Source organism: Mytilus edulis, chromosome 5, assembly GCF_963676685.1.
Source record: "Mytilus edulis chromosome 5, xbMytEdul2.2, whole genome shotgun sequence".
Lineage (NCBI taxonomy): Eukaryota > Metazoa > Mollusca > Bivalvia > Mytilida > Mytilidae > Mytilus > Mytilus edulis.
The window spans coordinates 11324330-11348759 of NC_092348.1; the positions used below are offsets into that span (position 1 = coordinate 11324330).

At 32.3% G+C, this 24430-nt stretch overlaps 3 protein-coding genes across 3 annotated transcripts in view; 2 read left to right on the top strand and 1 right to left on the bottom strand.

Moving 5' to 3' along the window:
* The first annotated feature begins 76 nt into the window (after nucleotides 1–76).
* Nucleotides 77–8073, top strand: LOC139522970 (UPF0489 protein C5orf22-like). The gene is made up of 7 exons (XM_071316660.1): nucleotides 77–216; nucleotides 3187–3332; nucleotides 3940–4089; nucleotides 5170–5814; nucleotides 6595–6801; nucleotides 7487–7664; nucleotides 7919–8073. Exons 1-6 carry the CDS (start codon nucleotides 142–144, stop codon nucleotides 7629–7631), a joined length of 1368 nt encoding a protein of 455 aa, XP_071172761.1. The 5' UTR covers nucleotides 77–141; the 3' UTR covers nucleotides 7632–7664; nucleotides 7919–8073.
* A 1989-nt stretch (nucleotides 8074–10062) lies between these two features.
* LOC139522973 (uncharacterized) lies at nucleotides 10063–11339 on the bottom strand. Its single transcript, XM_071316665.1, has one exon. The coding sequence runs from the start codon at nucleotides 11215–11217 to the stop codon at nucleotides 10333–10335; it is 885 nt and encodes a 294-aa protein (XP_071172766.1). The 5' UTR covers nucleotides 11218–11339; the 3' UTR covers nucleotides 10063–10332.
* The window catches only part of LOC139522965 (nucleolar protein 9-like), a 28714-nt gene continuing 15616 nt past the window's right edge, over nucleotides 11333–24430 (top strand). Inside the window, exons 1-6 of the mRNA XM_071316652.1 lie at nucleotides 11333–11545; nucleotides 13963–14394; nucleotides 14854–14958; nucleotides 15867–16005; nucleotides 22222–22411; nucleotides 23758–23886. Coding sequence (XP_071172753.1) covers nucleotides 11404–11545; nucleotides 13963–14394; nucleotides 14854–14958; nucleotides 15867–16005; nucleotides 22222–22411; nucleotides 23758–23886 — 1137 coding nt within the window. The 5' untranslated portion in view covers nucleotides 11333–11403. The remainder of the gene's footprint in view (nucleotides 11546–13962; nucleotides 14395–14853; nucleotides 14959–15866; nucleotides 16006–22221; nucleotides 22412–23757; nucleotides 23887–24430) is intronic.

Below are 24430 nucleotides of genomic sequence, written 5' to 3' on the forward strand. Positions count from 1 at the left end.
ATAAGTTTGATACAAAACAAAAGTATCTGAATTGTAACAAAAGAAGGTTTATTCTAAGAGTTTTTAATATATTTTTTAAATCATTCACTGCTGAATTTCAACATGTCTGCGCCCGTGTTTTCAGTTTTTAAAAATTGAAAAATGGCTCGGCAACAAAACAAAGCACTAAAGAAATTTGCCGTCACACCTCTTCATATTGTAGAAGATCATAACGAAGTAAGGCGTTACAATAATTAAATTTTGACAAATTGTTATCATTGAATGTTCACCTGACTTTTTTGATTTTTTTTTTCAGTTTTGTTTTTCTTTGTTGACATAAATATTTGTTTACTTTTTTGTGATTATTTGGTTTTTTTTACCTTATGAAGATTGCCTTTTTATGTATATCATTTTTATATTTTATCTACTTAGATTTTTACATCTCACTGTCAAATTTATGAATTATGCAGCACAGGCACTAATGTTTCTATCCATGGGAAGACCTACTATCAACGTAAATATACGTTGCATAGGCGGATCCTGGGGGGCTTGGGCGCCCCTTTCGTGGGAAAAATTTGGTTGATTATATAGGGAATCATTGAATCATGACTGGAACGGGCCCCCCTTAGGTCAGTCAGCATGCCCCCCCCCCCCCCCTTAGGAAAAGTTCTTGATCCGCCACTGCATTGATAGTGGGTCTTCCCATGGATAGAAACAAGTGCCTGTGTGCACCACCATTGGATTTTACTTTGATGTATCGATCGTCCTGCCATATGTTTTCGTATGTCATATGTTTTCATAAACCAGCGAGTTAAAATTAGCTGGGTTCTTATATAAAATGGTTGTTCAAACTCCATTCATTCAACTTTCTATTCACAATCTTTTTATGCATCCACACTACATAAAGACGAAAACAGTCTTGGCTTTTTATTTTTTATCACAAAATTTCAGAACCGCATTTTAAATTAAAATAAAATACCGTCTTTTGTAGAAACCCAGTGCCAATCTGAAAAAAAATCACAATGTTAGAATTTCAACACATGAAACATCAACCAAAAACTATTTACTAGTTAGTTTTAGTACTGAAAAGAATTAAATAACTTTTTTTATGATTCAGGCAATTACATTTGTACCAGAAAATACTCATTTCCGGATTTTATAGTCATTACCAGTCTGTCTACTGTTCCTGTTTTGACTTCATAAGAAAACTTATTACACCATTTTTTTGACATACGAAAATCACAAAATAATCGGAAACAGTAAAAGTAAGCCATGACAAAAAAATTTAGATACCTAAAAACATTTGATAGAACATGCTTTTTAAAACTTGAGTACACACGTGAATAAAAAATCAACAGTGAAAACTGTAAGCAGTGAAAATTGTTATCAGTACAAAAACACATTACACGAGGATAATATAGTCCACCTCCCCCACCCTAATTGAACATTTAAATATTACCTGTTAAAGGTGTTTTTTATAATAGGAAGCTGATACGAAGAAAAGAAAAGAAAGAAAGAAGAAGTGATGTTAAATGCTGTACACTTATTTTTTTGACATTTTTACTTATTGTGTCTGTTTATTTTTTCACACATTGTTTTCGGTGTACAAGAATTTTGCAAGACTGTCACTCAAGGGTGGTAAATTGAAGGGTGAGTCTAAACGCAGAAACATGTGAAATAAAACATTGCACTGAAACTAATAAATGTGAAAAATAAAGCATGAGAAATAAAATCATAAATAATAAGGAAAAAAGGTACTAGAAATTATTACTCAGCCGTTTTTGGAGATAATCCAGTCATATATACATGTACATGAAGATCCTGTGGTCACCAGTTAGCGTCCGCTAACTGCATCTGATTTGAAAAAAAAATATTACTCCTAGTAATTTGATGGCCTTAATTACATATATCACACTTATACAATATGCGGGCTGATTTTGAATAAGTCACCGGTTTACTTTTAATCAAATGCGGGACAAGCATGACACACAAGAGAAATTAAGAGTACAGACAAGAAACACAGAAAATGAATAAGGGCAAACACAAAGCATGCAGCCAAACATGAGACAAGAAATATATATCAAACATGAAAAACACATGAAATAAAAATAATATGAAGATCCTTTGATGATTTTTTTTCCAATTTTTAAAGGGAGATTTTTCAAAAGATGGCAACATTTGTTTTTTAACTACCTTTAAACTTTCATACAAAGTATGCCGACTTATTGAAGTTATCAATCATGGTTATTCACCATCCATTTTGTAGCTGTTCAAAGATTTATTTTAGATTTTAATATATTTAAATGTTAATTCTACACCATTGTCCATATTTTAAGCAACATTCTGCACAACCCAACAATTTCAGTCTTTATTTTTCAATTTTAGAGCTTTCCAAAAAAGATAATTTATTGTTCATGACACTGTTTGGATAAAAACATATGTTGATAATTAAATGGTTATACATTTCAGGTTGTACCATTCATCTACAGAGGTATTGGCAGTAAACACCTCCCTATTGAGGACATTGTATTTTTACATTTCAGGTCGTACCATTCATCCACAGAGGTATTGGCAGTAAGCACCTCCCTGTTGAGGACATTATATTTGTACATTTCAGGTCATACTATTCATCCACAGAGGTATTTGCAGTAAACACCTCCGTATTGAGGACATTGTATTTGTACATTTCAGGTCGTACCATTCATCCACAGAGGTATTGGCAGTAAGCACCTCCCTATTGAGGACATTGTATTTGTACATTTCAGGTCGTACCATTCATCCACAGAGGTATTGGCTGTAAGCACCTCCCTATTGAGGACATTGTATTTGTGCATTTCAGGTCGTTCCATTCATCCACAGAGGTATTGGCTGTAAGCACCTCCCTGTTGAGGACATTATATTTGTACATTTCAGGTCATACCATTCATCCACAGAGGTATTGCAGTAAGCACCTCCCTGTTGAGGACATTATATTTGTACATTTCAGGTCATACCATTCATCCACAGAGGTATTGCAGTAAGCACCTCCCTATTGAGGACATTGTATTTGTGCATTTCAGGTCGTTCCATTCATCCACAGAGGTATTGGCTGTAAGCACCTCTCTGTTGACGACATTATATTTGTACATTTTAGGTCGTACCATTCATCCATAGAGGTATTGGTAGTAAGCACATCCCTGTTGACGACATTGTATTTGTACATTTCAGGTCGTACCATTCATCCATAGAGGTATTGGCAGTAAGCACCTCCCTGTTGAGGACATTGTATTTGTACATTATGACTCCCATCCAGATCTACTGATTCCATGTGATATGAAGGCAGATGATGTATACCGGAAAGATGTCTTATATGAGTAATATCATTTTCGTAATTGTAAATGGAAAAGTTGGATTGATCTTTATTTGCTAATAATCAATGCAGATACTTATTTTACTCAGGATACTATGCTCTGAGGACATGAATTGTCTCCCTTTGAATTTAAAAACAAGATATTTTATTTAAATGTCAGGTTGTACCACAAAAATTCCTTGTTACATTAAAACAATTCTAATTTTGTGGTATTTTTATTAACAATGTTTTTCATTTTCAAATCTTTGTTTAAGATATGACTTGTATATATTTTTTTTCTCTATAGAAACATGTAGGAAATTGATTGAATTTTAAATGTCAAGTTGGATAGAATTTTACCACTGTTAAAATAAATATTCAAATAAGACAGGAAAATAATTAATTTATAAGTTAATAGTTTTTGTCTGGACATTGCAGCATTATAAATATTATCATTATTTGATGCTCTTCAACTTAGTAATTTATTTGATTGTTACACTTTTTGATTAGAGAGTCACTAATATATTCACAGATGAAACACATGTCTGCTGTACATAGTTTATTTATAATATTTAAAAAAATAAAAGACAGAAAAACAAACCATTATTTTAATATGATTGTATTTTTTTCAGGACATTAAGTATAGAGAACTGGATTATACCAATGGTATATGCTGGACATATCAGTCATATTGTATGGTTTAAACCCCCATGGTGTGAACAAATACAGGATAAAGAGATCCAGTTCTATGTCGGGAAGTGTAACACTACAGGTTGTATAAGGTAGTTACATTTACAGTAAAATTGAGAATGGAAATGAGGAACATGTCAAAGAGACAAAAACCTCACAAAAGAGTAGAACACATCTGAAGGCCACCAAAGGGTTTTCAACACAGCCAGAAAATACAACACCTAGGGATGGGCATCAGCTGGCCCCTAAACAAAAATGGGTACTAGAACGTCATAATTGTGTAAAATGTAACATCAGTTTTATCATGTTTATAGGCCTTCTAAATGTTTTACTGTGATTCATTATTATTCGGTGTATACTAATGTTCGTGGATTTCATGGGTACAGGTAAACCACGAATTTAAATGTTCAATGAATATCAAATTTTCTATAGGCTTGTATGCATACTTCTGCAAAACCACGAAATTGAATATCCACGAACATGTACGTTTTCCTTAATCCACAAAAATTGGTCCCCACGAAAATAAATGAATCCACAGTAATACAAGTGATGAGTCTTATTTGCACAACAAAAAGTGTGGCATAAAAAATTACAAGCTTAGTATCATTGATACATGTGATAAGGTTCTACTAATTTTTTGTAGTCACTGCTATTATATAAAAACAAGAAGATGAAGTATGATTGCTGATGAGACGACTCTCCATCAAAGACCAAATGACGAAGAACAACTATAGGTGACAGAACAGCCTTCCACAATGAGAAAACCCTAAATTGTTTAGACTATACATGTAGTAATTTAAAGCCCAAAATGACAAAAGTAAAACAATTCAAATGAGAAAACTAACAGCAATAAATTACAGGTTCTTGACTTGTGACACCAAAAGGAATAAAATTTGACATACCAGTATAATCAATGCTATTTTGGGTTAAAGTTTACTGTTTTCAGATTATTTTGTTGTGTATAGAAAACAAAAAACAGTTTATTTCCTGCAAAATTGAACCTATTAAAAGCTTGATTTGACTTCTTTACATTGCTTTACTTGACCAAGTTCCTGAGTGTCCTATCAAAGAGAAGGTAACCTTTCGAAGAGTTACCAAAAGTTGGTAATATGAATAAAAGTATTTTTGTGTATACAATTAATCAGTTCACTTATCCTTTCAACTTTTTTCAGAACAACATGCAAAGAAAACTATTTTGTGAGTGAAACTTTATACTGTCCAGAAGAAAAGTTAGAGAACAAGAAAAAGGTCAAACTGACTGTATTGAAAATAGTTCCTAATAGATGGGAACAGTCCTGTAATGATAGGGAACCAGCAAGTAGTGCTAAACAAGGAATAAAAGTTGACATTGATATAGGAACCAGTTTATCAACTGAAAATGATACATGTACATCAGATCAAAGTGAAAACTGTAACAAAAATATATGTGATGATGAGAATTCAGGTCAACATACTAAACGCTTATGTACAGAGGAATTAAAGATGAAAAATTCTAATTCTTTTTCAAATAATGATATTATGACAACTTCAGAAAATTTAAGCAAACAGCTTGAAATATTACACAACTCTTTTTGTGACAAACATTTTATTTTAGACATTGACCTTGATTTCTTTTCAACTCAGAATCCATTTAAAGTTATGTACTCAGACACAATCTATGGAATGCTGAAAGATCTATATAAATTTGACAAACCTAAGAACTTATCAGATGAAGAAATATCTAAATGTACTACAGAGAGACAGAAACAGTTATCAGATCTGAAGGCAGTGTTTTATAGCATACATCAGGATAGACATGCTGAAATTGATCATCCCAGGTATTATATCAAAAGGTCTTGTTCTCTACAATTGCAATTTATAGTTTTAATTTAAAAAAAAAATCAGGGTGGAAATATTAGTTGTTCCCCATGACATTTTCAAATCATTAAATATCTTGTTTGAAGTGCTGACTAATGATTAAATTCCCCATTTCCATTCTCAATTTTATATACTGATACTTCTGAAATCAATTTATTATAAATTCAAAAAATATTCACACTTTGATATATTAAAGCTAGCAATATTCTACTTTTAGTACAAGGTTGGATTTCCGTCTTTATTCATATGTTTCATTATAGAAGCTGTTTTCTTTTGATTACAGAAGTCTATGGTTGTACAGTTTCTTAAATTAGAAATTAAGAAGTTTTCAAATGTTTCAAGGGGTTTACCGGTAACTCATCTTTTTCTTCTTTTTGAATATTTAAGCAAACATTCAAGATGCAATCATGCATAACCTAATGCATTGTCTACAAGTAAAAGTTAAATAACTGTAAAGTGCTGTATTTAAAGGCAATTTTTCAATTTAACATAACCGCCTTGACAGCTTTTTCGAAAACACCAGAAAATTCATTTTTTTTTTAATATGCATGTATATTATTAAGTCAAGATTGAAAGAAAAACTGATTGAGCTCTTACAATACAGTTTTGAGCAAAATGGTATTCTGATAGTCATATATATCGGAGTTGTGGCAAGGGACATAATATATTTAAAAATCATCATGGATTGTCATAAAGATTTTACAAGCATCAACTAAATTTCTTTGTTTTATTTTATACAGAAAAGAATTAATACTGATCCTGAGAGATACTCTATTTGATAAAGAGGAAAGTCCTGATTTTCAGTTACTACATGAAGCAGGATGTACATGTGATGACACGGAGTTACCTCATCATGTCAGCTCTGAAGGGCAGATAACTCTACTTGTATCTGCTGTCCAGGAAACTATCAGCCACTTTCATAAACCTGTGATGATTACAATGGCAAGGTAATTATGGTTTATCATACATTTACTGTTGATTTGTCTTTTTGCTTTATAAAATGCTATATGTTTTGTCATTACCCTGATGAAGCTGTTTTAATTTAAAAAAAAAGGGAGACAATCCTAATGTGAATAAAATTCTGTTCAGTCCAAATGATGTTCATGCAAGCCACTGTAGGTCATGATAGGGCCGTCAACAATAATCAGATATAAAGAGAAGATGTGGTATGATTGCCAATGAGACAACTCTCCACAAGAGACCAAAATAACACAGATATTAACAAAAATAGGTCACCGTTCAGTCTTCAACAATGAGCTAAACTCATACTGCACAATTTTATTAAAGGCCCTAATTACTTAAGGCCAGAAATGACAATTCAAACAAGAAAAACAAAACTCATATAAAAAGTACTAACTTAAAAAAGCCTCTCAATTTTAAAATCAATCTTCATTCTACAATTTTTAATAAACTCTTATTTTTGATAATTCTCTGTTCTTATTTCTGTCTGGCATTAGCCATCTGACCTTGATCTTATTTTCATTGATCATTGATAATGTTTAGTTTATGTCATACTTGTAGCTATAGTAAAACTTCATGTAAGACTTTCAACATCAATTCACAAGTATAGCAGGTGAGACATTTCAGCATGTGTACTTTTGTTTCTTTTAAATAATGTTTAATGTTTTGTAGATCCAGTATAACAGATGAATATTGTCCACCAGCTCAAGTTGAAACAATACAAGAACAGACAATAGAAATGCTACAAGATTTATATTCGGAAATAAATGTTATAAGTGATTATGATAATGAAGATGAAAATGTTTCTAAAAGTTGATACTCATTTAAATCTTATCCTATCAATAGAAATGTGCATACCTGCCAACTTTTCAAAATGCCCATGGGGGTTTTGCGTGCAAAATGGCTCTCATAGTCCTACAAAACCTCTAAGGGGACCTTCAAATATATTTTAATGTTGTTTTTTTGGCTTCTTTATACTTTTACAAGCCTATAGCCATTGTTAAATTAATTGTTTTGTTAAAATTGTGGACACAATTGCTATTTTAAAATTTCCATTTGGGAGCCTCAATGGGGGAAATCCCAGCAATTAGTGACAGTTGGCAGGTATGAATGTGTGAAACTTTTTTGTTAATTTGGTGCCATAATCATGATAATCATATCCAAGCAGACGTGAACTGCATCTCCATATACAATAGATGTTGCTATAACTGAATATATGATTCTCTCCAATAACAGAATAAAATAGCAGGGATCCAGTAGTAATAGTTGCTACACTAAACTGTGATTAACACCAATGCAATACATCTGTTTGAGTAAAACTGCTGTGGCCATTAGAAATTGGTACTATCTGCTATGTAATGGAGAGGATATATTTTAGTCCATCTTCATGGTTAACTTTAGGATAAGTGTTATATAAAATAAACTACAATTAACACAAGATTGATAAAGTACCAAATATATGGTTGAATAAGGTCTTGTGACATTACATTTGTAATGTTACCTCTGGTGATTTCTTTTGCTCTTTTTATCTTAAACCATTACAGCTTACTCTCAGCAAGTTGTAAGTGTAAACAAATCAGGAATAACAATTGTTTCCGGTAAAATGTTATTTTACTATACACCAAATGAGCTCATAGCCACTCATGCAAATACAAACTTTGTAAATTCTACTATATGGTACTACAAAAGCTATTCAATTTTTTGTGGAATGATCTTGTTAAAGATACTTTTACTCATTCTATGTAAAGCTCATAAACAACACTTTTTGAGTCATATGTAATATTTGCTGTTGTATGTTTGTTTTAAGGTGGTACCTAACACTACAGGGAGATAACTCTGTAAAATCAGCTAAACATTTTAATCACATTGTATTGTTAAAGAAATATTAAGCTTATCAATGATCAAAATAATAGTATTTGGCAAACTGCTATATATCCAACCTATTTTTTCCGAGAAAGTGATTGGTTCTTTTTTTTGAAATTTTTATATTTTTAAAAAAAAAGTCAAAGTAAACATTTTGTGAAACTTTTATGAAAATTGACCAAGCCAGATTAATTTTAGTGAAGGTGTTAGGTACCACCTTAAATAAAAGTGATCAATTAAAAGAATAAAATTTAAATTGTCTTTCTTCTTTGTCAATAATCTAATGTTTTTAAATTTCCAAACATACTGGCAAAATGGCTGGTCAACAAGAGTATATTGTCAATGTATTCATTTGTCTGGTTTTAATATTGGCATCTATCTTTGTTTACTAAAAGTCCAACAATCAGTTGATTCCATGTAAAACACTTTTATATATAGCTCAGACAGTTTGTGAAAGGTATACTAAAAGGAAGTAAATAGATGAAAATACAAGTGTAAAACTTTTGATGGATTTGCACAAAATTACAAAGAAACTTGTCAAAAATTGTTTTTTAATCTTTGTGCTTTGTTCTTGTAAGATTTTGTTGTTGAAAACAGTTCTGCAGATCTTTTGATGTCTCTTTGTTCAATTTATTCATGAGTTTTATATACCAATTTAGAGCTTGTCATATAATATAGACACTTTACTGTTGTTGAAGACTTACATGTAATAGTTTCATTGACCTCATTATATCTTTTCTGTTGACAGTTTTCACACTCATTGAACATGTTGATAAGATATTTGACATAATTTTTATTTTTTTTAGAAATTGACTTTAAAAACATGTGAAAAATTTAAAAGATTGTGTATAAATCAGTTTGAAACAAACAAAAATTTTAAAAAATCAAGATTATACGTGTACAATCTTTTTAATTTTTCACATGTTTTTAAAGTCAATTTCTTAAAAAAAAATTATGTCAAATATCTTATTTTAGGACATCACCCAGTTATATTCCATGAAATTAATATTATTCAAGTATAAAAAAAGAAGATGTGGTATGATTGCCAATTAGACAACTCTCCACAAGAGACCAAATGACACAGAAATAAACAACTATAGGTCACCATACGGCCTACAACAATTAGCAAAGCCCATACCACATAGTCAACTATAAAAGGCCCGAAATGACATTTGTAAAACAATTCAAAAGAGAAAATTAACGGCTTAATTTATGAACACAAAATGAACAAATCCTGATTTCCTAAATTTAGTTTCCATTCACTTAAGGAATAGTTTTGGTGAGCATGGCTAGTTGTGCAAAGTTTTCTTCATTAAAAGTTCCTAAAATGTATGCAGTGTATATGCTTAAGGCTTGTAAGGATTAATACAAATAAAAGCAATTGGTTCAACTGGAAATGGCATACCCATGCAATATACCATTATATTTATTTTTATACATGTTGTGAATAGTCTTTGACCAACATGACCAACATGACCAAACATCATGAACATGCTATTAAAAATGAATAACATTGCAATATGAATTGAACAATACAATGTCAATGAATGTCAATGATTTCATGTTCACAAATATATGAACTTTTTAAAGTTATGTTTACTGTTAGTTCCAGATTAAAATATAGTATGTAACTGTTAGACAAAAAAATAACACTGTTATTTGTTTTTAGATCCAAGTTCTTGTGCTTTTAATGTTGCTGCTTCAACAGCACCAATTAAACATGATCTAAATCCAGACTTCTCAAGAGATTGCACTGCAGCTATAGTGGTTCCTCCTGGTGAGCAGACATCATCCTTTAGTTGCCCTGGATGTTTACCCGATTCTAGAACCATTTTAGCAGCTCCCAATAAAGTCTGAGCAGCTAGTTTTAATGCTAAATCTCGTGGGAGTCCCATGTTTACACCACCATCAGCTAGAGATTCAATTGCAATAAATCCATATGCAGGACCACTACCACTTAGGCCTGTAACTGCATCTAATAGATACTCCGATCCAATTTCACATATCCCTATACTCTGAAACAGTTCCCTTACAAGTTCACTATCGTGTAGCTGGACACTGGTACCGGGTGCTACCACTGAGGCTGCTGCCTGTACCGTGACAGTAATGTTTGGCATAACTCTGACAACTCTGGAACCAGGAGGTAAGTTTTGTTCGAAAGTAGAGAGTGGTACTCCTGCAGCTATTGACACAACTATTTTGTCCTTTGACACATGCTCTTTGACCGCCTTTAGTACTTTATTGACAACATTGGGTTTGACAGATATAACCACAACTTGACTGTTATTCACAACTTCTCTGTTATCTTGTGTTGTTGTTACTCCGAATTCCTTAAAAAACTGAAGCATTCTGGGATTTGCATTACTTGCTGAAACATCTGAAAGTGTAATGTTCTTTCCTTTGATGATACCTGAGGTAACAAAACCTTTTGTCATTGCTTGGGCCATTTTGCCAGCCCCTATAAATCCAATAGTCATGTCTTCGGAAACATATTTCCTCTTTTGACAGACAGCTGCGGCTGGAGTAATTGATGATTGCATTATTGTTGAGTATGATGATCTTTGATATCACCGTATCATGATTGAACCGGCTTTGACGGCTTTGGGTTTGAAGACACAGAAAAATTCAATCACACCGTTATCGGTACAGTATTTAGAATATCTATTCTTACTTCCGGTGAAAACACATGCCATGTGAAGTTAAAAACATAATAAAAACAAGCGAAAATGGGAAAAAGCAGAAGAAACAAGGATGAAAATGACTCAAACTTTTCTCAAAAGAAAGAAAGGGTTGATGAGAATACAATTAACTATTACAGACGAGTCACAGAGACATTGAATGAGGGATTTTCAACAGATGAAGATAGAGGTAAAAGCTATCAATCTGTGTTGTTTCTTTATTTTTCTTTATACTTACATTTACATTTACTCTCAACCCAGGATAAAGGAGGGATTCCAACTATATGTCCCCATTCAAATGCATTGATCGGCAAAAAAAAAGGGGGGGGGGGGTTCAACCCCTGGAAAACCCCCCTCCCGTTGGATCCGCCACTGACCGATGAATGACTAAAACCATACCTGTCAACTGACCCGGATTCTGCGGGTGTGACCCGAGATTTTCACAATTTTGAGGGATCACCCGGATCACCCGCCGGGTCATTGAAATAACCCGGAAATTCCGAAAATGACCCGATTTCACCCGTATTTCTTAGCCTTGAGATTGATTTTCATAAGTAATATTCCTTTGAAATACCGGCAAATTCGTAATTCTTCCATGAACATGCAGTTCATCTAACTATGTAAACTGTCAAATTAAGTGACCCATTAAGTGCATGGCTTCACTTAGCTGCGGAACCTAAGAGCTACGGTTCCGCAGCTAGGCTTCACTTGACAGCTTTGGTGTCAAACACACTGTTGATTAACACCAATTACCTTAGCTTTAGGTCGTAAATAAATTGCCCTGTACAAAGATATTTCAACTAAGAGTTACTTCCCCTTATTTGTCACCATTCAAAATTATTCCTTATATTTACGTTTTATGGGTGAAAAAGATTAAATCATAATAATATAAAATTCAAATACATATTGAAAAATTACTTTTCATTATTTTTATACCTTTATACAATTTTTAAAAAAAAGTTGAAAATTATTTTTTACATTTATACTTCCTTTAACTGTATTACTATATTTTATCATAGTCTAATTTCCTTTTCAATTAAGGGTTGAATGTAATACTTCTACATGGTATATGTTTAAAAGCTAGTAGTCTCATTTTAAAATTACAATTGAAAAATAAATTTTAGATGATGACAAAAAATAAAGGACATAAGACTGTGATACACAAGTTTATAAAAATCTTTAAAAGTGTAATGAAATAATAATAAATAAGATTTAAAATGACTTAACCAAGTGAACATGCATTGATGTTTTGGTATCTTTGATATACATTATAAGAAAATGTACCATAAATACTGAAATTCAGCTCGAAAAAGTTTGTACGCGTTATGACCTGAGATTTGATTCTGCAATGCAGGTCATGACCTGCATTTTCATCGTCACAGGTTGACAGGTATGACTAAAACACTAAAACAAACACCATGCCAAGAGGAATGCTGTTCCAGGTTTCAGGGTTGTGTTTAAATGAGAAATGAAATTGAAAAGCAATGTACGATAGAGAACAAAATATTATAGTACTTTTGATAAACCTTCTACAAAAAGGTCTCCAACCTATACTCATGTTTGCAAAAGAGGGGTGAGAAATTCAAACACATTGATAGAAAATAAAATGAAAAAGCCATGGCTAAAAAAGAAAAAGAAAAAGAGACAAATAATAGTACACAAGACTTAACATAGTACACAAAAAACAACATACAAAACTATAGAATAAGCAACACGAACCACTTCACAAACTGGGGGTGATCTCAGGTGCTCCGGTAGGGTAAGCAGATCCTGCTGCACACACAGTTCAATGTTTAATCTCATCAATTCAACAAAGAAACTAATTGTGCAAAAATCTTAAATATTTGTGCAAGGCCTTCAAAATTTGCTCCTTGGGGGCTTGTAAATGAGCAGTGTTCTGAAGATACAAAATGTAACAGACAAATGGGATTTTCATTGTCCATGAAATTACACTTTAAAAATGATTAGTAAAGACATCTGCAAAGGGCATATAATCTAAAATTCTATTAAAGCAAAGAAATCATAAGAATTCTATAAAAGAAGATAGGATGACTTTTTTACTTAAAAATCTGAATGTCTAAGGGACATACATTGTAACTCAGCCAATATTTTTTTTTACCTATACAACTAAATAAAATTCACTTGTATAGGTATCCTACAAATTTACTTAAATATAAGTATATTAATATTACTTTTTCAAGTAATTAAAATTAACTTGTACAAGTAGTACCCCTGACTGCATGTGGCATCCATTGTGTTGATCTTATTATTACAAACCAGGGAAATAAATAGTCTAGTTCGGTAGGTCACATTCGTGAAAAGGGAACAGGATTGTAGTTAAAACATAAGAAACATATCCAATATCCTCATGATCATCTGTGAAACAGATATTCCATAATAGTCATTCAACTGTATGGTATGCCCTTAAGTTATTCACACACTTGTCATTTGGTCTTTACATTTGGTGGATATTAATCTCACTGACAATAATACCAGATATCCTAGTTTCTGTCAACTACTTTTTTGTGGTACATGCATGTATTTCAAAGTCCTTAATATGATATCACTAAAATGTCATTTTAATATACATTTTTGTGTGTTTTTCAGAATTGTTCTTGGATAATGTTTTTAATCAGCTTGAAGAGGATGGACCAAAAGTGTGCAGACTAGCAAGTACTAGTCGTGTGTTAGAAAAACTTATACTTGATGCGCAAGACAAAAATATTTTACAATTATTAAAAGCGTTTAGCCAAGACTGGATTGTATTATTGTCAGACCGATTTGGAAGCCATGTTTTACAGAAACTAATTTGTCAAATTCCACGATGTTTATCTAAGATTTCTAATGAAGAAGATACAGAGGATGAAACTATTTACACATACTTCTTAAATCTTTGTAACTTTCTCAAGGATAACATTTCTGACGCAAGGACAGATGTGTATGCCTCACATATTTTGAGGGTAGTTTTACAAGTTTTAGGTGGTGTAAATGTTGGAGAACAAGTTGTTAGAAGTCGTCTTTCAAGAAATCAGGATAAAGGTAAATTGTCATAATGCTTTTCAGGAAATTATTGAAAGACATGTATTTTCATTTTAATATTCATGGGGAAGCTTAGATTCTGTGAAAAAGAATGATTGCATGTGTTATGAAGAGGAAATTGTCTTTCAAATTTATAATTCTATTAGAATAATAACCCTTGTTTTCAAAATTCCAATAGGGAACATACTTTATATATAATTGTATCAATAAACCAATTTTTTGAGATGTTTTGGCCATTGGCCTTCTTCAGTTCTTTATTTTTCCTCTCAACTACATGGCTGACATTACATTTGTATTTCCTTTTCAATCATGTTTAACATTGATTATTTCTGAATTTATATATTAAAGTAAATTTTGTTGCTTCACCTTCCAAATAAAATGTACATGCATATGGTGTATTGTATTGAATCTATTTATATATTTTTCTTAAACATGTTAAATTGAAGTATTTCTTTACAGATGGACAAGATGAAATTAACATGGACAATTTCAGCCCATCTGACAAATTCAAGAAAGTATTACTGAAATTTACCAAAGTCATACTAAGTTCTGAGACCTTAAATAGTAAGTTAACATGTCAATAAAAATGTTTGTTAACTTCAAGATCTAGATCCATGCACACATATGAAAAGGTCAAGCACCTACATGAAATTGAGACATCAATGCCAGTGCTTTGTATTCTGAAGAAAAAATATGAGTTTGATTCTAAAAAAACAAACCCAGAGGCAATGTGCGTTCAATGTCTGGGGCAACCACTGAACATGTTGAAATAAATAAACACAAAAACTTGAAAAAACTTAAATGTAATGTCAAATTGTTCAATCTTAATAATCTTTATTTACCAAAGTCATATAACAACTATAGGCATAAACATATAAAATACACAAAGTATACATAGATAGCAGAAGGTGAAACCTATTAATACAACTTGTTAGATCACAACATTCATACCTGTAACAATATGTAATTTACAACTTGTTAGATCATAACATTCATACCTGTAACAATATGTAATTTACAACTTGTTAGATCATAACATTCATACCTGTAACAATATGTAATTTACAACTTGTTAGATCACAACATTCATACCTGTAACAATATGTAATTTACAACTTGTTAGATCACAACATTCATACCTGTAACAATATGTAATTTACAACTTGTTAGATCACAACATTCATACCTGTAACAATATGTAATTTACAACTTGTTAGATCACAACATTCATACCTGTAACAATATGTAATTTACAACTTGTTAGATCACAACATTCATACCTGTAACAATATGTAATTTACAACTTGATAATTAATATCTGCTCTTTGTTTTGAGTGAAATGCATATAACAATCACTGTGTAAACAGACAGAAGATAACCACAGGGTTAAGCTGACAAAGTTACAACATCAAATATAAAAAAAAGATAATGATTTAATTTGCTCTGCCATAAATATGTATTTTATTTTTCAGTGGAGATTTGTAGTGCTACAAATAACCCTCTGATACAGACAGTGCTTCTGGTATTACACAAAGTGAATGACCAAAAGTGTCAGAAATACTTAAAGAAACTCCTCTGTATTCCTGGTCTCTTTGAATCGAACGAGGAGAGGTATGGTTAAGCAAAATAACATCCTTCACTTCTTTCAGTCTTTTGTAGTACTTTATGTACTTGGACATACTTCATTTTGTTGCTTAGGGTATAAATGTTTTTACCCATTGCTCTGTCTGTTCCGTTCATCTGTTTGTCAGACCATTAGTCCTGTTCTTGTCATCACAACTCCTGAAACTACACAACAGAATTTAATGAAATTTTTTAGATAATAAGGACATGCTATGTAGACGGCATATATGGACAGGAAATTATGATTCAATTGTTTGTTTTTGTTATTTAGTAATTTTAAAAGATCTATCTATGGCTTTGTTCTAAAATTAGAGATTAATTACAGTTTTTGCTAACAGAAAAAAGGTTTATATATAAACATCATGCATAAAACATATACCCAGAGGCCAGCCTCAAACATGTTAGTTAATTGCAAGAGGTTACTTTCATTTTGTTTTGTTAAAACGTCTTTTGAAAAAAGCAAGTTAATTTTAACAGCTGTTGCTATTTTACTAAAGGCGTATTTGTTACAGAAAAACTGGTTTTAGTTTTAGGTTTTGGTTTGAAACTGGTTTTGATTGGTTTTGGTTTAGGTTTCAAAACTGGTTTTGGTTGAGATATTTTTCAACAAATGTAAAGTTTAACTTTATCTAAAAAACATGATTGCAAAACTACTTGGGCATGTTCTTCTCTTCTGCATATCTCTAGAATATCTTTTGGTGGAGTATCCCAAAAAAATGAATCTGGACTTTTTCTGGACAAAATTTATTTGCTGGAGATATACAGAAGATCAATAAAATAAAAATTCAATTTGCCGTCAAATATAGCAGATTTTTGTTATGTTCGATGACATGAATTATGTTTACGATAATTGTTTAGAAAATATTAAAGATACGTCCAGTAGAAATGACTGTAAATGTGTGCTCTGTTGTTACAATTTTCGTTGTGCTTTCCTTTCACTAAATTTTGTTAAACCAACCAGGCTTAACCCCTACTACTAGTATTTGATTTTTGAAAATAATCTTGAACAAGAAATCGTCAATGTTTGTCTGGAATACATATTAAGGTATATAGGGGAAAAAATTCTGAGACAAGTGCCTGTGAAAATGACTGATCAAAAAGGACATCTTAGTCTATCCATTTTTTTTTCAAGTAGAAGTGGATGTTTTTGTATAAAGCAAAGATATCAGAAAGTTCTCAAAATAATTTTTCTCTTGTGGTTCTAGTGGTTCTAGAAGAAAATCTTCTGGACCTAACTATTATTTTCTAATGCAAAATTTCAATGGTCAAAACCTTTGGACAACCACTTTTCAAAATCTTTCATTGTATACATGGTATATGGATCTATATGTAAGGATACAACGTGTAGCAGACATTTCTTTAGATTTTTTGTCGAGCCTGCACAGAAAGCTCGACATAGGGATAGTGATCTGGCGGCGGCTACATGTTACGAAGTTTCCGTCAGTCACATGTCCAATGTCATTGACCTCATTTTCATGGTTCAGTGACCACTTGAAAAAAAAGTTAAAATTTTTTGTAATGTTGAATTCTCTCTTATTATAAGTAATAGGATAACTATATTTGGTATGTGCGTACCTTGCAAGGTCCTCAGACAGTTTTCACTTGACCTCGACCTCATTTCATGGATCAGTGATCAAGGTTCAGGGATCTCCATGGATGAAAATTGAACGATGGAGGAACTTTACATTACAAACCGTGTCTACGCTGTACAGTGTAGCGCGATCGGAAGTATTTTATCCCTCCATACAAGGAATGGTGAACATGCTAATTCATTGCTTATTTAAATTATATTTATTTGAATTTTCATTATAGAATTAGGCAGCAACCATTTGATTTTCTGGGGGGGGGCTATGGTTTTTTTTTCTGTGCAAACTTTTTTTTTCGCCTTCGGCGAAGAACAATCTATTTTTTTAGCGACAAACCAGAGACAATTTTTTTCTTTCAATTTTAGCATTACATATAGTGGCAGCTGAGGGTGAAACAAACAATTTTTTTTACTCAGGGTCCAAAACAAATTATTTTTTTCACCAAAACCTGGAAACAAACTTTTTTTTCCAAAAAAAAACCATAGCCCCCCCAGAAAATCAAATGGTTGCTGCCTTAGAAGTATCAATATTTTCATTTATTGCCGTTTTTTACCATTCAAATGCCAAGTCTTCATGGTTCCCCCTTAGTCGAGAATGACCAAAAGCTGTCATGAAGGTCCCCATGTAGATTTCTTGTATTTTTGGTAATTGTTATGGGGGTTAAAAATCATGATGTGGAGCTTATCTTTCATGGACACTGTCAAATTCAGAACCCATTACCGGTATGGCTGATTTGCAGCAACAACAAAACGGTTCGTACGGGTTATGTAAAAGGTTAAAGAGATTTGTAAAGCAAACGTTGACAAATGAAAAGGTTTTTAATGACTTCATCTGGCAAAGTGATGCTGTACAACATGCATCTTTCGAGTCTGAATAGAAACCGGAAACGCGGATGTATCAATTTGATTGTAATATACGAAATGAATTCGGAATTACGATACGACATTTCTTTACAGGAAATATTTAAGTTTTTACTTTTAAACTTTTAAAGTAATTCTAAATTATCGTTACAGCAGTACTCGAGTTATTGGCGATGAAATAATATTTACTGTTTTGCGTCTTATTTTGTACTTCTTAAGAAAAGGGGGATGCTGATTGCGTAAGTCAAAATAAAGCACGTGTTCGACTTGTTAAACTGTTTTCTTTGTAACTGGATTATTAATTTATTTATTTAAACTGAATCATCATAATCATTTGCTGAAACTTAGTTGATTAATTCGACAAATGGATCGTCTATCCTCAGATAGTATTCTCGATTAACGATGGCGCAAGTCATTTGACGATGGCGCAAGACATTTGAACGATGGCGGGGCGCCATCGTTAAACAGGCCATGGAGATCCCTGAAGGTTAAGTTTTGGTGGTCAAGTCCATATCTCAGATACTATAAGCAATAGGGCTAGTATATTCGGTGTATGGAAGGACTGTAAGGTGTACATGTCCAACTGGCAGGTGTCATCTGACCTTGACCTCATTTTCATGGTTCAGTGGTTATAGTTAAATTTTTGTGTTTTGGTCTGTTTTTCTCATACTATATGCAATAGGTCTACTATATTTGTTGTATGGAATGATGGTAAGGTGTACATGTCTAGCGGGCAGATGTCATGTGACCTTGACCTCATTTTCATGGTTCAGTGGTCAAAGTTAAGTTTTTGAGATTTGGTCTTTTTATCTAATACTGTATGCCATAGGTCAACTATATTTGGTGTATGGAAATATTTTATGATCTTTATGTCAGTCGCACAGGTTTTATTTGACGGTGACCTCATTTTCACGGTTCATTGCACAGTGTTAAGTTTTTTTGTGTTTTGGTCTATTTTTCTTAAACTATAAAGAATGGGTCAACTATATATGTTGTATAGAAGCATTGTTAGCTGTACATGTCTGCCTGGCATGGTTCATCTGACCGTGACCTCATTTTCAAGGTTCATTGGTCTTTGTTTAGACAGTTATTTTGGTTAATGTTAAGTTTATGAGACAGTTGCAATAAAACTAAGCTTTATACTTAGGACTATCAACATAATATCAATGATTAGTATAGAAGGCGAGACATTTCAGCGTGTGCACTCTTGTTTTAATAAAACAGTTGGTTGTGTACTGATGATACTTCAGTCTGGGGGAATGATATTTCAGTACTAGTTGCAGCTAGCTTTGAACAAACTTCCAGTAATTGCAAATACTCTTAGTTCGATGCTTTGAGTCTAATGTCTTAATGTTAGTTGGGCAGTTTCTTTTGTGTGTCTCGTACCGATCGTTTGAGTTAATCTAATTGCAACTGATTCGTGCATGTTGTTCTTGTATTGTATTGCTACACTACTGTTTCTGCTTCGGGTGAGGGGAAGCGCTTTGTCACAACTGTTACACCACTGGGTCACCACTGTCCCAGGTTAGGGGATAGTTGCTATCCTGCTAACATGTTTAACACCGCCACATTGTGTATCATATGTATGTACCTGTTCAAAGTTAGAAGCCTGCAAGTCAGTGGTTGTTGTTTGTTACTGTGTTACTTATTTGTTTTTCGTTGACTTTATTTTGTACATTAATTAGGCTATTAGTTTAGTTTTCTCCTTTGAATGGTTTTACATTTGTGATTTCTGGTTCTTTAATAGCCAACTATGTGGTATGAGCTTTGCTTATTGTTAAGGGCTGTATGGTAACATATGGCTATTATTTTTTGTGTCAATTGGTCTCTTTGAAGAGTAGTTTCATTGGCAATCATACCTCGTCTCTGTTTTTATATCAACCCCTGCCATATTCTTTATGAACCTGTTTAGTGGTTGTCGTTGGCTCATGTCTCATGTCTCAACTCATATTTGATTTTTTGTAAATTGTTTTGTTTTGTATAGTTAGGCCGTTAGTGTTTTCGTTTGAATTGTTTCACCCTTTTCATGGCCTTTTATCAACGGCTTTACATGCAGTATCTGGTTTTGTCATTGTTGAAGGCCTTAAGGTTGCCTATAATTGCTTACATCCACTTCATATTTGGATAGTTGCCTTATTAGCAATAATATCACAACTCTTGATTCTTACATTATATACCCGACTTTTAATCCCGTTTTCTCCTGAACATGTATGAAATATTTGTCACTAGGCGTTAAAAATTAACATCAGTTTAAACTTGTGTTAAATAATCCTCGACACTGCAGAGAGAAAGAGGTGTATTTTTATGCTCCACCTACGATATTAGAGGGGCATTATGTTTTCTGGTCTGTGCCTCCATTCGTCCGTCCGGTTAAAGTTTTTGGTCGAGGTAGTTTTTGATGAAGCTGAAGTCCAATCAACTTGAAACTTAATACACATGTTCCCTATGATATGATCTTTCTAATTTTAATGCCAGTTTTGACCCCATTTTCATGGTCCACTGAACATATAAAATGATAGTGCAAAGTTCAGGTTAAAGTTTTTTGGTCAAGGTAGTTTTTTGATGAAGTTAAAGTTACATCAACATGAAACTTAGTACACATGTTCCCTATGATATGATCTTTCTAATTTTAATTCCAAATTAAAGTTTTACCCCAATTTCACGGTCCACTGAACATAGAAAATGATAGTGGGAGTGGGGCATCCGTGTACTATGGACACATTCTTGTTTGCTTAGAATTTAGACATAAAAATAAAAAATCTCTTAATTAATTATTGGTAAGATACTGACAGACACACCCAGTCAAATTATAATAAGCTCTGTTTATAATAAAAGATGTGCACACTGTATACCAATATCAATGAATTATCAATGGGGGATCACCATACCTAATCACAATTAAGTTCAACATGGTACCTGTCAAATGTTTCAGTGTTATAATACCCATTCAAGAATGGAGCCAATTTTTTTTTTTATTATTTCACAATGAGTTGTGCTTATCTTAACAAATTCTTAATGCAACAACATATATACCAAAAATCACTGACCTAGAAATGACGACTTAATCACAAAATTTAACAATTCTAACAATTTCATAAGCTCTTCTCATAGGATTTTTCAATTTATTACACAGTTATGAATTCCAGTAATGTTTACAATTTTTTTATCATATTGTTATCTCATAAACATTAACCGTCATCTCAATATTTTCCAATTTACAACAAATAAAAATTTATATACAATTTAAAACGTTTTTTAATTGCCAATTTATACAAGAAGACAACTGCCAGACTGAGAAAAATAGCAATAACGGCAACAAATAAATGACCAAACAAATACATGCAGTGTCGTCAGAATTAATATTAATAATTTAATTATCTATATAAACTATGTAAAGTTAAAAAAAAAACCCACCAAACATAAAAGGTTATACTAGTACATTTGTATTGAAATCCACTAAAAAAATCAATTTGACCATGGAATCTGCATAAATTTTTTCGCGACCACTACACTGCATCAACATTGCCGCCATTTTAAACCATAAACCTAAACCACAAACCACCCTTGGACATGGTTTGAACAGTTTCTGGAACCAGTTTGGGTTTCAAACTGGTTCTCATTAACAAATGGAAAGTTTAACAAACTAAAACTGGTTTTGTTTTGCACTAACAAATACGCCTTTAAGAACTGACACATACTTGAAAGAAGATAATTGGATATTTTATCTCAGAAATATATGATGATGTTTTATTTTGTAGCCTTCCTGTCATTGCTAAGGATGAAGTTGGATCTTTTATGGTGGAGCAAATTTTAAATCTGTGTTCAGGAGAATTTTACACTGAACTGTACAAAAAGCTATTCAAAGGGAAACTACTGTTGTATGCAGTTCATCCAGTGTCAAATTTTATTCTTCAGAGACTAATCACAAATGTAAAAGAAAAAGAGCATGTAAGATCATTATTTACTGTTTGTAAAATGTTGTATGTCTATGTTTCTTTTTAACCGGATTTTTGTGACAAAAATGTCGGTTATTGATTTGGGGATGTAAGGCGGGCGGCCGGTTGGGCGGCCGGTCGGTCGGGCGGTAGGTCGGGCGGGCGGCAATCAAATGTTGTTCGTGCATTAACTCATGAACCGTTCAACCAAAGCTTTTAAAATTTTAATATGTTGTTACTGACAATTAAATGAAGGTCAAGTTCAATAATGGTGATTTTGACTTTTACCGTTCAGGAGTTATGGTTCTTGAAAGAAAAATGGAGTTTCCAGTCGTGTCCGTGCATTTACTCATGAACTGTTCTACCAAAGCTTCCCAAATTTTAATATGTTGTTACTGATGACAAAATAGAGGTCAAGTTCAATAATGACGATTTTGACTTTTACCGTTCAGGAGTTATGGTTCTTGAAAGATTGTAAAATGGTGTTTCCATTCACGCTGTTGCATTTACTCATGAACCATTCAATCTAAGCTTTTCAAATTTTAATATGTTGATACTGATGTCAAAATGGAGGTCAAATTCAATATTGACGATTTTCACTTTCATCATTCTTCAGTAATGGTTCTTGTGATATTGCCAGGACACAAATAAATATATATAAATCTGGTTTGCTGTCGTTGTGACAGCCTCTTGTTTAATGTTTAAGTCTATATTTTTTCTATTTATCTTTTATTTCAACTCCATGTTTAATGTCAATGTCTATACTACTGTTGAAATTTTCTAAATTTTTAGTATCATTTTAACAAGAAGAAATAAGATCTTTAATTGTTACACTAATTCACATTGAAAATATCTAAATTTTAGGAAGTTGACTTATAGGTGCTTAATAAGTTGATTATGCATGAAAATTGTTTGCCTGTAGATGCTAAGAAAAAACAATAAATCAGGAGCTGGACTTTTATTTTAAGGTGGTACAGAACACCTCGATTAAAATAAATTTGGTTCATTTAATTTTCATAACATTTTAACAAAATATTTACTTTGAACCGTAGACAAAAAATAAAAAAATAAAAAATTGAACCACACACCTATATGGTAAAATTTCATTGGATATATAGCAGTTTGACAAACACTTATTTTGATCATTGAGAAGCATAACCTTTCCTTAACACTAGAACATGATTAAAACTTTCTGGTGATTTTTACACTATCTGTTGTGTTTACATGTACCACCTCAAATGGGCATTTTTATCATTTCTTCTTTATAGCATCCTTATACTTATTGAAGAAAGTTGACATATATACATATGTTATTGTGCTCTTAAGAAATATATGAAGGTATATTTTATCTCATTTTAGTTTGAGGAGATATTTGGAGAACTATGTGGATATTTGGAAGACATGTTAGCTGTAAATCATTTAGGAGTAGTGACTAGGCTAGCAGAGACTTGTCACAGGCTGGGATGTAATCAAGAAAAACTTTTAAGAGTATGTGTTATATGTATGTGTGGAAAGTTGTCTCATAAAAAACTTGTGAAAGGATGGAATATAATCTGGTTTCTTGCAATAACTACATGGCCCTCAGGTAGGGTTCACCTGACCTCGACCTCATATCAAGGTTAAAGATACTTGGTCAATCTGTATCTCAGAATACAGATAATATCATATACTATGTGCTTTCTTGTCTTAGAAGATATATTCTTTTGTTTTTATAGGGAATTCTTATGTTTTTGAAAATTAAAAAAAAATTAAAAATCGGATTGTTATTAATTTTTTTTTAGCAAAAGTGAATATGTTTCTGGGCTGATATAGTTTTTAGAGATCCCACCCTGACACTTTTAATCTCTTAACAGTCGAAAAACAAAATGTTCATAAAGGAACATACAATAAAAGTAATTAGATAAGAGATAGCTGTTATGAATCTTTCTTGTTAAAAAGACAGAATATTATAATTGAGGGTATACACTTTTTAAGTAAGATTTTGTACTACTTTTTAGATGGTGACGTTCCCTTGTCACCATCTTACGGTGTT